The sequence below is a fragment of the Saccostrea cucullata genome, unplaced genomic scaffold (genome assembly GCF_032062105.1).
Source record: "Saccostrea cucullata isolate Sc308-1 unplaced genomic scaffold, CSIRO_AGI_Scuc_v1 ctg31, whole genome shotgun sequence".
In the NCBI taxonomy this organism is placed as follows: Eukaryota; Metazoa; Mollusca; class Bivalvia; order Ostreida; family Ostreidae; genus Saccostrea; species Saccostrea cuccullata.
The window spans coordinates 852,319-866,905 of NW_026918875.1; the positions used below are offsets into that span (position 1 = coordinate 852,319).

Consider the following 14,587-nt stretch of genomic DNA (forward strand, 5'->3'; position numbering starts at 1 on the left):
TAGCCCCCCCCCCCCCCCCCCCACACACACACACACTTTCCACAGACACACTGCAGTATAGGTTAAGAATGGTGAAAGTGGTTGTATTTGGAAAAAAAAAATGGTATTGAAGTTCAAACCCCCCCCCCCCTAGAAAATAGGATTTTTTTGCTTGCAAGGATTTTTTTGAAGGTATATTTTTTTTGCACTTAGCCCCCCCCCCCCCCCCCACTTTAAATTTTCTTCCGACGCCAATGGTTTGTGTGTGTAAGTGGGGGGGGGGGGGGTTCGAATTTCAGTACCATTTTGTATGTGTGTATGACTCATAAATATATAATAGTTTACAATAAATTTTTATTAGAAGTGACTTTTACAACAAGAAGATTGCTCTTTATCTGATTTATATCGAATCTTTGTTATTTGCTTGAGAAATATTTTCCGTTTTCCGTTCCGTTCCGTTTTCCGTTCCGCGTTTTAGCAACACCCGAAATGTGGCAAATGATGAGAAAGAGAATTCCTTCAACCAAAAGGTAAATATACAGTCCAGAGGTAAATGGGAAACATCAATGAAAAAAAAAATGAAATCTGGGGCATTATACAAACATGGAAATTATTTGTTGTCAACATAGCTAGGGTACCTGTCATTTATTCTCTAGTTTTGTCTCATCGGAGGGACCGGTCTGAGCCACGACCCGACTCAGTGGCATTCGACCCCACGACCTTAGGCTTAGGATAACGCTCTAACCACTGCATGCGCCACGCGGAGGAGCAGAACCATTGCAAAGAGTTTTCAAGAAGTGCGACCAGATCAGTATTGAGACCACCTACCACTTGCCCGTAGAGGGCTGCATCTATTCCTTTATTCGGCAATCAAGGATACCTTCGTGCTAGCACCTACTGTCACCCGGATCTCCTCGGGTGGCTCGTACCTCGCACACTTAGCTGCAGAACTGTAGTGTTATGGTTTTATATACAGTATTAGTCTTGACCATAACCAGATAACGCTGTAGATCCCGTAATGCAAAAAATGTGCAATTTACAGCGCCAGATTTTTTGCGCACTGTTTGGGAGAATTTATCCAATTTCCAACATTGGTAAATCATCTACCTTTCCCTCTATAATTCCACAATTAAAAAATCATTTAACAACATCATGTATGTGTTTTTTATTATCATTTCAAAATAACCTTCAACAAAAGTAGATGCTTATTAAATACTCAAATTTTTCAAACTGGCCATCGTTGCCAAGAAAAAAAAATGCTATCGATGTTCTCATGGTTAGCTTTTACAATCCTCATGATGAATCTTCACAAATGCAAAAAAAATCAAAAGTCCTTCCAGACTATGCGTTTGAATCTTTTTTGTGTTCCTTTTCTTCTTTAAAATCAAGAACTTGGGTGCTTTTGGTGAATATTCTTTGGATGGAAATTTTTTTCCAAAGAAAATTTATCACTTCTATAATGAAAGCCAAAACCTCTACAAAGCTTATGATGGAAGCTCCCATAAAGAGTCCTAGGGCGCCACCTATGTCTGAGATTAGCTGAAATCCCTAGAAATAAAAGAAAAAAAACACATAATGACCAATATTACAAGGAAGCAATTGTGAAGGTTTGTTAGTTATACTAACTATCCTAGTCAGTCTTTTGCAACACTGTAATATATGTATAAATCCATGCATGACATATGGCTATGAAGGACTTGCCAAAAGTTCAGTAAGTAATTGGATTGATTGTTTTAGAGAAGTAAGCAGATGGTTATAAATGACGATCGTTCAGGATGCCCAGTGACAGAGAGGTGTAAAAGAAATTCGTCCTTAGCTGGGCAATTAACAAATAAGTCACAATCAGAGAAGTAGTTGCCTATCTTAACAAGTAACAATAAAAAAAATAATTCTTTATCCCCGAAAATTTCAGTTACTAGGTGAAAGCTCCACTTTCAATGAAGACATGTAATGATAATTTTTATTTTAACAATTACGAATGTCTTGAGATGAGTTTCCTGTGATCGATCGAAATATTACTTATTTATACGTTTGCAGCACACTGTCAACAAAAATATTACACATTTATTACATGATCTTGAGAGAAAAATGAAGATTTAAGAAAGCCTTAAAAAAATTAAAAAAAAAAAACAAAAACAAACAAACACTTTTAATGAGGGTATTCCGACACACCTAGAAAAACACATAAAACACCAAAGACACCATCCTAAAACCAAGCGCCTATGTTTTAAAGCTCCCTCATTTGTCTTATTCAATTCATTCTTTATTGGTTTGTTTGTTTACTTACCGGTATTTCATCACTGAAAAGGAGTTAGTCGCATCAGTGCAAAAATTTTATATGACGTTTTCAAATTTTGAAACTTGTCTTCCAAATACTGAAGAAAGACACTTGCTGTCGATTACCAAATGAGAGAGCATCAGTCTAGTCTGAGACAAAAAGTATGCCCTTTAAACATTCCCATATAATAGACATTACTAGACCGTATAAACCGAGGTCCCGTGTTGCAGTAGGTGCTGGCACGAAAAAGATCCCTCAATGCTCAATGGCCCGAAGTGCCGAGTACAAGACAAAATTTGTAGCTCTCCATCGGCAAGTGGTAACGTCTCCGTATGAGTAAAAAATTCTCGAGAGTAAAGTTAAACAACATACAATCAATCAATCAATAGACATTTCTTAGGTCTTAAAGAGACTTTGTTTTCCAACATTGTCTTAAAATAAACCTGAAATACTTACATCATAAAGAGGTTCCTCGGTAATTATTTCATAATTCAGATCTTCGTAGTATATTTCCGTTTTCAAAAAATTTCTTACGGCACTGAAAAAAAGAATAAAAAACTTTTAGAACCACTCCCAGGTAAGCTTGGACTTTCAGTAAGGCGTGGCATTCTCGGCGCTGCGTAATTAGCGTCTGTCAAATGGCGAATAGATTATCATTGGTTAATAACATCAGGGATTTGAAATTGTTGTTGACAACGATGAGACGACTTAAGCTCCACCTTTTTTGCCGGAGGAGACAACGCTATTGCATGGTTATTCGATACACTTATTGGCATTTGCCCGAGTTTCTTTCCCATGTATATTTCATGTATATATGGGATAATTGCTCACAAGAAAATGCAGAATTGTTAGAAAAGGTCCAAGTAGAAGCCGCAAGAATTATTACTGGTCTGAGAGTAAATTCCTCAAGATCTAATCTATACGACGAACTCGGCTGGGAGCCATTATATCAGAGAAGAACAAATCAAAAACTAATTTTATTTTATAAAATTTTCCAGGGTATTGGCCATAATTATCTTAACGAATTATTACAGCCCTTCCAACCAGTGCAACACTCTTATAGTTTGAGATCAGATGGTAATAATCTTTCTTTACCGTTATGTAGAACTGTAACATACTATGAAAGTTTTATTCCTTCAACTATAAAACTGTGGAATAATCTTAGTTCTGATGTGAAAATGTCACCTTCTTTATCAATTTTCAAGTCAAAACTAAAAATAGTTAGCAGGAATGAGAGTGTACTTCACTGTCAACTACGTAATAAAGCTAGTAATCTTGATGCACACCTAAAAAAATCATTATATAATAGCCGATGCATCTTGCCCGAAGTGTAATTACCATACACCAGATAATGAACACTTTTTTATGGATTGTCCAGCATATAGCATTCAAAGAAACAAACTAAGAAAAAACTTGAATGAGCTTGATGTACCTTATGATCTAAAAATTCTTTTACAAGGGAGTTCGGAATATTCGTTCCAAACGAACCTCAATATTATAAAAAAATTAAAAAATGTACATGAATATATCAAGTTAACAAAACGTTTTTAAGCTCATTCTTCTTCTTTTTTTATATGCATTCTTGCCACTTTATACATGTTTATATTTGTTATGCTTATTTTGATCTGGATCTGTGCGAGTCAGGGTGTGGTTGCGTGTGTGAGGGTGTGTGTGAATGCGTATGTGAGCACTCATATCTAAATATACATTGTAAATATATACTCTGTTCATTGTATTGTAACCTTGACCTGTTGTATAGAGAGGGTATTTATAGGCTTAAGCCTGTTGCCCAATCTATTCAGTTTACTGAATAAATATTGTTTAAATGTATATTTCAAAAGAGAAGGAAAGCTGTGTTAATTTCAGAAGCTAATTATGTAACGTCGAGAATACCACGCCTTACTGAAAGTCCAAGCTAAACTGGGCGTTGTTCTAAAATAATATATTTCATATGAGAGAGAGAGAGAGAGAGTACGAAAATGAACCTTTCTGATTCCGTCTTTGTTACTGCTTTCAATTTAAGATTTTCGCACATTCCTTTAAAATACCAAATATTCCTATTATGGCAGAGATCTTTCATCAGATTGTCCGACTAAAATGAACGATTTATTTAATCAGATTTCTTAAATCATGAAAATGTCTACATATTTAATTGTAGTACATAGAATAACAATAGGATAACGAAAGATATATACAAGGAATATACATTTCTGTTTCTCTGAATGTTTAAGAAGTACATGTATACATAATTTAACACCATGAATTGTGTACAGTGAGTGAAAAAATAGGGAAAAAATTGCAATTAATTCTATTGTTATATCATGTGAGAGAAATGTGATGTTTGGATTCTGAAGAGGAGAAACCTCTTTCTGTAACTGAGTGAATATTGGACTTAATTCTGTATAAAGCACATGTGAAAATATGACACCTTTAGTCTAAATGATAACATTTTAAAATTAAATATCACTTATTACAGTCCACCATAATGTTTTTCACCAATTATAGTTTTATACGCAACTTACTTTGATAAACGACTAGGAACGTTATGATATAAATTCTTGAAATTCAAACAAACATAATGATTGCACTATTGAAAACAGCTTACCATATACGTTTCACTTGGCCATTTCCTTCCAGATAAACTTGTTTTGTAAACAAATTGTCTGAGGAAAGAAATGTTACAGAGATTATAATAATCCCCTATTGCAGTATATCTGAGAAGGGATTAATTCATATATGTCATTGATACATAAGATAATAAACAACTTTTTAAAAAGTATTAGCAATATGATTTGAATGCCGTAATTGAAAATTCTTTATTTGTTTAAAGTAAGATGATTGATTTAGAACTTGCTTGCATGGACTGAGACAGTTGCAGGTAATAAGCTGGTTTTCAATCTGGTAGTTGACAAATTTTTCACAGTCAACATCCACTATAAATATGGAGAAAAAATACAAAGGAAATACGCTTAGAAAGAAATATATTCGTAAGATACAAATGCCCTTCCTATGCATGCATTTCTCAGTCACGTTTATCAATTAAGAGGATATACATGTATAATGAAATGTTCTTTAAAAAAATGCTTAGATTCAAAATCCTACATCAGCTAGGATAAATAGTAAAGGAATCCTTCATAATTTCAGCAACAAAAATTAAGCTAATAACAAATTGAAAAAATAGGACAACAAGATTAATGTCAAAACTTTCACTCGCGCACTCACTCATCAATCCGCGCATCAACCTAAGTCCCTCCAACTTCTTTGCAAGGGGATATTAAGTAAACAACTTTTAAAATTACCATGGTGTAGTGAACAGGGCTTGTAACCATCATAGTTCCCGACATTCACATAGGACGTAGACGGTAAACAAGAACACCTCTCCATTATCTCCCTTTGCTTGCAGAGTTTCAAACAGGACTGAGTAAATAAAATCAATAAAACTATAATTAATAATAGTTTGTAAAAAAGATGTATGTTAATGAATTACAAGCTCTAGAGTACTGATTTATTTTATGTCTCTATAATATCATTTTCGAATAATGGATCAACTTTCTTTAGATTATTTTTCTTTTAACGAGGCCCGATCTAGTTGAACTGCGCATACGTTTTAACGCAGCGTCGACTCAGGCACGTCACAGTACCTTTGACTGCCGTCACAATTGAATACAATAACGTCACAATTAAAATGACGTCAAATTGCGCTAAAATGTTTCGCTGATCTTGCATACTTGGTAATTCTATAGACTGTACATGTTGAAAGCTGGTATTTCTATTATTTACATGTTTTTTAAAAATATTTTTTAATTAATAAACAACTTTGGAACATGATTTTTTTTTGAGGTATCAATTTTTTGGTACATATTCATCAATTTTACCTTGTTTTATTTCAATTTGTGAGTTAAAAAACAAACACTGCAACCAAAAGTAAACGATTTTAGTCTTTCTCCTTGAATATGTTAAGGTCTTTATACACACTCTTTTTTATTGAGGACTTAAATATGCATGAATTAGCTTGATTAAAAAAACTCAGTCTATGAATCATTTAAATGCAACACCCCGATATATTTCATTTTTTCTATATTTTACATGATATAAGTAAAATTCGTCATTTGTCGCATTTACCCCCCCCCTCCCTTTTTTCCACGTATAATTACGTCGCGTTTAAAAAAAGAAAGCACGAAGAGAAAATTATTTCAAAATGTAATAAATATTTATTTTTTAGAAACTAATACAGTATTGTAATCGTTTGTTGATGTTTTATACACCCATGGCGACTTATTTGATATCTAGATGGATAAAATAAGTGCTAATTTTGTGTTTTGATATGCCCCCTTTTCACTGCAATAAAGGCTACCTTCAATTTTCTTTTCATTTTTCATAAGATGAATGAAAAGTGCATGATATATGTGAAAAACGAAACATTTCATCATGTATTTTTTTTTTTTATTTTCAATTTCTTTGTTTATTGGGGAGTTTTCTTATGTAATTGTGTACAAAAACACAAAAAATGGTCCATATCTTGACAGTGCCCCCATTTGACTACAATAAAGGCAAGGTAATAAAATTTCATTCTAATTTTTCTTAGCATAATACATACAAAAATATTTCCAAAAATTAAAATTTTTCATCATTCCGTTTTCGTAATTTTCAACTAGATCGGGCCTCGTTAAACATTCTAATCGAAAAGCTCAGTATAAATCTTCTGGATAGGAATTTTTTTCTTTGTTGTATTGAGCCCCTTTGTGCTCTCCAATTTATACCTGAAATACTACAGTAACTGGTTTGTTTAAGAGATAAATTTAATTTTTGAGAAATACATGAGGACATGAACTACGACGCCTTACGCCTGTATTTTTCATGATGCGCGTTAGTGCTTTTTGAAAAATATGCAGGTGTGAAGCGTTGTAGTTCATGTACCTCCATCGTCTCTAGCCACGGTCCGGAGTCCGCATATAGCTCTCTCCTACCCGTGGCTGCTTGATCACAAAAAGTGTCGTAATCTTGAATATTTACGCCCCTCTATTGTGACGTCATATTCAGTCAGTGGCAAGTTTTGTTTCCATCGCAATCGAAATCAGCAACAGACGTCAACAGTATACAAGAAATATTTCCTATACTGCGATTGGATATTGAAAGGTCGCGATAAAGTTCATCATCCGACTATGCTTTACTCGCATTGGTCAATATTTTAATGAGCTACGAAGAAATCTCTCCTCGTTCAACCACGGCCAGATGGGAGAGGAGCGTACATTTTGGCCGTGGTTTGCGACGATGATGTACCTCATGAATTTCAAAAATGAAATTCATATCTTATACTAAAACCATTTTCTGATGACTTGTAACATTTTTTGTCATTCAACGATCTTTCTTTTTTTTTTAGAAAAAAGTTGCACTATTTTTTGACTTCAATCACATTACAATAGTAATATTCTTACTCAACCCATGATAGTTCATGAGAACATGAACCTTTTCTAATTTGTAAAGAATCTTAAGGGAAAATAGTTGGAAATGTAAATATATTTCACTGTACACTGTCTGCAGAAGCATTTACAGACTTTTAGTCAGCGGCTATACAGAATAATATCGATATAAACAGTTGGCTTTCCCCACTAGCCACTCATCCCTCAACTTAAAAAAAAAAACATGTTGCCCATTGCACTCACAAATGCAACTTACCCTTGTTCGACCTGTTTTGTGACAAGTTTGGTAAGGCTTGGCAAAGTGTTTCACTAGAAGGAGACGGACATGCATTTTAAAAAGTGCAGATTTTCAGATTGGTAAGTTATGACGTCACACACATACCGGAATTGTATATCGAATTCCAAACAGCCTCATAAAGTCTTCACCATTGTCACAATTACCATGTGGCTGTGATGCCCGATGGATCGATAGCTAGAAAAAGGTAAGCATGGTTTCTCTAAACACGGTGTATTTTATGTACTTGTGTCATCTTGTTGCGATAATATTTTTTCTACTGTTTTAATGAAATAAATTTCTTTACAGGTGAATTATACCATTTACTTATATGTCATGGGAAAAAATGAAAGTGATAATACAGTAATTAATTAAACAACATTTTTTGTTTGTTTGAGGCAATTTTATTTACCTACAAAATGGATAAAACTACAGTGCATGTCTTCAGATTAATACATTGTGCAAGGAAATTAACCATTAAATCTTGAATCATTACATGAATACCATTCTCATTCCTATTGTTGTTTCATATGAAGGGTTGAGGGTGAAGCCTTCATCCTCTGGAAATGGAAGAGTTCCAGGTTCGTGAATTACCAGCCTTACGCCATGAGCGTCCATGTAGTTGTCAATATACTCTGAAGTCTCAATATTTAATGTCAGTCTTAATCCTATCAACATAAAACTCATATAATAATAACAATTTAACACTTATAACCTTCACTTTTTTATGGCTTTTTTATTGTTTCATTTTTTTTTTATTTTTACAAACCAAGAAGCGGTCCAGATTGCTTCGTGACGAAGGAACTGCTTTCAATGGTGTAACAGTTGCCATATTCCAAAGACTGGAAAAGGGTAAAGTTTCTGAAATGTACATTTAAAAAATCTTACAGATGATATCATATCAAGGAAAGGATCCTTTGATAGAAGTACATATATTCATATAACAGTAACTTAATCATTCGATTCTGATATATTTGATGATTGAAACTTACTCAGCGTAACATTCTTTTCCATCGAATGCACATGATAACAACATGTCCGAAATATTGTGACCAATGTCCTCTCTGATGTCTCTAAAAAGGAAAAATGTTTAAAAAAAATTGGGAATATTTTTATAGATAACAAGAGGTTAATGGGCCATGTACATGTAGTTTATTATTGTATATCTGAAATATGTATATGCACCGTGGATTCCGCTTTTTTGTGAGGTATTAGACCAGTATTTTATTTTGAGACTATCTTGAGTCATCCTACTAATTTTTAAAGTATTACCTGGCGTTCTTTTGAAATGCGGATCGAAAACTCGACACTCGTTTGTTCCACTCATCCTGAACAAAAGCGTCTTCTGATAGCATACTCTGCATGTATCTATCATAGTGATCTGAATTTTCAAAATATCCAGTGCACAACATGGATCCATTTCCACATGAGCTGCTTCTTTTGACCCTATGAAGTATATTTTTTAACGACGATTTGGGTTCTTTTTTATTGCGATCATGTCCTTTTACCAAATGTGGTCTCTGTTGCGTTTTCTTTGAGGCAAAATAGCGAATCTTGGCCAAAAGAACATCGCTAGAGGTGTCTCTTTTCTTTCTCTTACCCGCTAGTTGTCCAGTGCCCTGTTAGACAGAATTTGATATTCAGTATAAGAATATCCTTTTCATTACGCTTATTTATGAATATAAACATTTTAAGTGGGCAAAAAAAGATAATTCCTCATCAAATATGTTCTTACTATCATAAATAAAACATGTACATGAATTCATACTCATTTTTTGCATACAAGACTCGTCTTTGAGTGAAAATGTCATTTTTATAAACCCCCCCCCTCCGCTTGAAAAGTGGGAGGGTATATAGTAATCGGGATGTCCGTCCGTCTGTACGTCTGTCTGTTACGCTTTGGGGTACTCATCTCTTATCCGCGACTCCTATCATACCATTGACTGAAATTTGATGAGACTTTCACAGAATCTTTATTACAAGTCATATTGCTATTGTGACCTCCTATTTTACTTATTGATCCTACACATATTTTGGGTTTCCCGTAGCAAAACAGGGAGACTGCCATTATATTCATATGGGAGGCGGGGGTATCTATCATTAGTTAGCTTATTGCTCACAGTACCTCTAGTTTGTTAAGCTCCCCCTACGCACTACACTTTGAAAAATTCCATTCTGTAGTATTAATATAAAGTAAGAATTATCTGCCATTTTTAAATTGCCTAAACAGAAATTTACAATGTGCTGTAATACACAGTTTGTATTCAATTTTTCAATTCATTACTTTTGCATACTTTGTTGCATTTGAGCATTTTTATATGAATAGAATGACAGGTACTGCTTGCTACATAAAATAGATCAACCTAATATCTCCACCTTTATACTATTTCTTCAAAGTCATTAGGGATCCTTAGTTAAAAGCTCAAGTGAGCTTTTATGACCAAACAGTGTCTAGCGTTTGTCCATATATCTGTCCTATGTAGGATGTTGTATGTTTATGTTGTTGTCGGTGCACTTTTTTTACATTTTTAAAATTATATATTAACTACTTGACAAGTTTCGTCTAAACTTTCCGCAAAATATTCTTGGGTAAAGGGAATTCAGATTTGAATATGAGGGTCACTCCCTCTTTTAAAATTAAGAAATCTTGAAAATTTGATGGCTACATTCAAAAATGTTCTCAAGAACCACTTTGCTAGAAAAGACACAACTTACATGAGTGCTCCTTTATACAGTGTAGATTCAAATTTGATCGTTTCATGGTCCAGGGATGAGTGTGGACCACAATTTAGAAACAATTTTACTTAGAATACATGGAGGGATCTTAAAAACTCTTCTTTTCAAGGACATGAAAGCCAATCATATTAAAGTAGACTTAGCCACAAAAATGAATCAATGTTTTATAGTGAAATAAATAGGAAAAAATCTTTTGAAATTCTTTTTTTTTAAGAATATGCAACTATATTTAGAAAGTGCAAACTCAAGTTTGTCCGAACCATAAAACCTGTTGGGGGTGGGGCCACAATAGGGATACACAAAGGAATTGGGAACATAAAAAGGATTAATCTCTTTAAATATCTACTAATCAAGAACAGACAATGCAATCTTAGAACAAAAAGACTATTTGTCTCCAGTTCAGTTTCTTAGGTGTCGCGGTGAAGACAATGTAAATAAATCAACAAACAATGAGATTTGAATGTTATTAATTCATAGTATTTTCAACTATAAAATTCTTACGTTTATTATTTTTATAGTTTCTTTGCTTGCCAGTCCCAGTTTTGACATTTTGATGGGGTTCATATTGCAGAAGGACACGGCAGGAAACGAAAGACTTGAGAATTTTAATTCCACCGAAGTTTTTACTGGGTATGAGCTATACGACGAGAACAGACGAGAAAGTTGGTAGATAGCTCCACCTGTAGCTGCGAAGAAGACAAGAAACCAAAGAACTCTCTGGTACCAGTGCTTAGAGGCCACTCCGCGGGAGATGCCGTGTAGAGAAGAGGATTCTGCCATTGTTACAATCACATCCTTTATAGAGTGATCGTCATTAGCCTTTGGTTCCTAAAACAGATCAATATGAAAACCAAGTGGATTTATTTTCAAAGGTAAAATAATATTTTTAGCGACCGACTTAAACTCGCGAAAATCAATCGCCGCGAACCAATAATTTTTCTTCGTCTTTGTAAGGAATATTTCCTCTGTCGTGAAAATTAATCGTCACGGATTGATTTCAAACGGACAAATCGCGAATAAAAGATGACGCGAATAATACATGTATTTGGTTTACAGTATTCAGTGAACATTCACTCGCATTGTTACTTTACTCAGATTTGACATGGTGCAGAGCTTAATTTTCTATCCTTTTTTAAAGTAAATAATGTACATGTAAAGGCAAATGAGTCTTTTATTTGGATTAAGAACATTTTAGAATTTGATCTTTGTATCTTAAGCCAAAACAGTTTAAGGAATTCCTGTATTCTGCACCAGTATTTGTAGTCCTATAGATAGATTACCCTGATTTATATTATTGAAAAAATAACGTAATTAATATCTCTCGGACCTGAATCATTTATGCTGAAGGCTTGCATTATATGCTTCAATACCTTGTACTCTTGAATACCTCTGCAACAATAGTTGTGTTAACAAATGGAATAATTTATAGTAAGCTAAAACAGAATACGCCCCTAAACTAAAAAATAATAATATTATTGTATAAGAATGGACATGTGTATTTACCAATGATATTTATTCTTGAAAGGGATTGTTATTTTAAAATATATTTTATATGCATTGAAGTATTTCCGTTTCTATTCAGTAAATCTAGGTTTTGTAGATGCATATTATGATTAAGATTAAAGGAACAGTGTAATTTTTTTCTGTATGCAAACAAAGTATTTCCGTATATTTTGAAAGTGATTTTGTTATTGGTCCCAACTGACAAAGCCGGTAACAAATTATGCCATTGTCTGTACGGGTCATTTTTAAAAATTGTTTGAACTGGATAAACTAACTAAAGGTTTAATTCTGCAAGTTGGAATCCATATTATACCCACATATCTCTTTCTAAGAAGAAAATTCTCCGAAACCACAAGCTAGTGTTAAAAATATTTTTTTTAATTCCCAACAATCAAAATTACTTTATCCCATACTATGTGAAAATCCATAAAAGCAAAAGTACATAGCGGGTTCCAGTAAATGTTCTACAAATCCTGCTTTTCACTTAACTATTTACAGCAATGAAGGGGAAATTTCAGGAACACTGTAAGACGTACATGTATATTCGAGAAGTGCTGTAAATCATATGTGAAAGAACTCTAAGTAATTTTTAGAAAATTTGAATTACAAAATTTGATTAAAGTCAATAACATTAAAGATTGCACTTTTCAACACTTTATACAACAAAATAGCTCAAAAGTCTATTACAAAAACAGATCATGAGCAGAGCAAACACGGGCCTCCAAAAAACAACAGCGGTGCTATGGAGGACCGTGACCTCATTGTCATGATCGGAAAATAACGGAGAAAACCCGTCGACATAAATAATTGCCTAACAATTAGTATGAAAAACATCAGTCAGCAGTTGACTTAATGATAGATTGTATTTACTGACAAGGTAATTGTATCGACCAGATAATTGACGAAATGATCTTGATATCCCTGTTTTATCAACCATCTTCACGAAAAAACTAAAAACCAGATTGTTAAACATCAAAGACAGCTTCTTTTTCAATGAAAATTAAACTCGTAAATTTACTTACCTTGATATTGGAAATTTGCAAAATTATTTTGTTAAAAAAAAATTTCTGATTGTACGTACAAGCACTCTGAAGTTGATATAAAAAGATGCTTGAGATAGTCTCGTATAATTTTATTAACACACTGAAATTTCTAAGGATTTCTCCGTGTACCAGATGAAAATAAGGAGTGCAGGGCGGGTGTGACAGGTCAACAGGGGATGCGTATTCCTCTACGGCTCCTGATCACGTCTCTGGTGTTTTTGAAGGTAGTTTGCTTTGCTCCCAATTTGGTTTGTTTAATTGGAATTTGAGCTTGAATACTGCTCGTTATCACAATTTTTTTTATTTTATATTTAAATTTTCTACTTAATCATTATTAAAGGTGCATGGACACAGATTTGAAGTTAGTATTTTCTGTATAATATCACGACTTATATATTTTAATATATATGACAATCTTGTGTAAATGAAAAATATTAAAACTTTAATCCAGAAAAATAATTATATTCAGAGTAAAAATGTTAGAAAGCAAAAACTCTTCAAAAGTATCGTCATTCCGCGCTAAGTCTTGTGTACAGAGCTTCGCAAATTTATCGCACCCGTGAAACGTACACAGTTTTTGTAAACAGGGCATGACCTCTGTTATTGTTGATGTTTACAATTCACCGGGTGCGTTCAATCGTTTAAGTCTGCTCACCACAACTGCACGGACTGACAATATACTGTGTGTATGTTTTGCTTTCGAACATTTCTACTCTGAATTTTCTGGATTATAGTTTTAATATTTTTCATTTGTATACAACAGAATTGCCACTTTTTCTAAGTATTAAGAATAAAATTAAAATTTGTGGAAGTGCAAGGATGTGTCAATCAAACCCGTCAAAAAATTTAAAAGTTTAATATGAAATAAGATTTTTATTATATTTTTGTGTGAAATGTTATTAAAAATATATAAGTTGTAATATTATACAGAAATTATTAACTTCAAATCTGTGTCCATACACCTTTAAATCTTTTACGTGAATTCAAAGATTCTGTCTTTTTATGATTTTTATAAAAATACTTTTAAAAAGCAATTTATGATCAGTTTTTATTTTCCTTTTTACATCATAAATGTCTAATTAGGCTAGATGTAGTTTTTTTATAATTACAAGATGCACTTTTTAATAGAGACCTTTAAAATAAGTGGGAAAATAAGATATGAAGAAGTTCTACATCCTTAGAAAAGCCGAAGGGGAAAGGGTCTCCAATGTTTTATTATTTGCTTTATGTGATTTTATTTTTATCTTGTATACTAAAATGATGAAATGGAAATAAGTTGTCTTAGCGTTAACGAGAATGATCCTGGCTGTTATAAAAAAATTATGTATATTTATTCGATAAGGCATCATCAAAC

At 33.3% G+C, this 14,587-nt stretch overlaps 1 protein-coding gene across 1 annotated transcript; it reads right to left on the reverse strand.

The window, feature by feature from the left end:
• Positions 1 to 1,320: 1,320 nt before the first annotated feature.
• Positions 1,321 to 11,516, reverse strand: LOC134273381 (degenerin deg-1-like). Its single transcript, XM_062755580.1, has 12 exons — positions 11,189 to 11,516; positions 9,224 to 9,570; positions 8,944 to 9,024; positions 8,721 to 8,812; positions 8,456 to 8,619; positions 8,060 to 8,149; positions 5,557 to 5,674; positions 5,112 to 5,190; positions 4,863 to 4,971; positions 4,243 to 4,349; positions 2,714 to 2,795; positions 1,321 to 1,527 (listed from the first exon to the last, which is right to left on the reverse strand). The coding sequence occupies exons 1-12, from the start codon at positions 11,465 to 11,467 to the stop codon at positions 1,321 to 1,323; spliced, it is 1,755 nt and encodes a 584-aa protein (XP_062611564.1). The 5' UTR covers positions 11,468 to 11,516.
• Between the last annotated feature and the right edge of the window lie 3,071 nt (positions 11,517 to 14,587).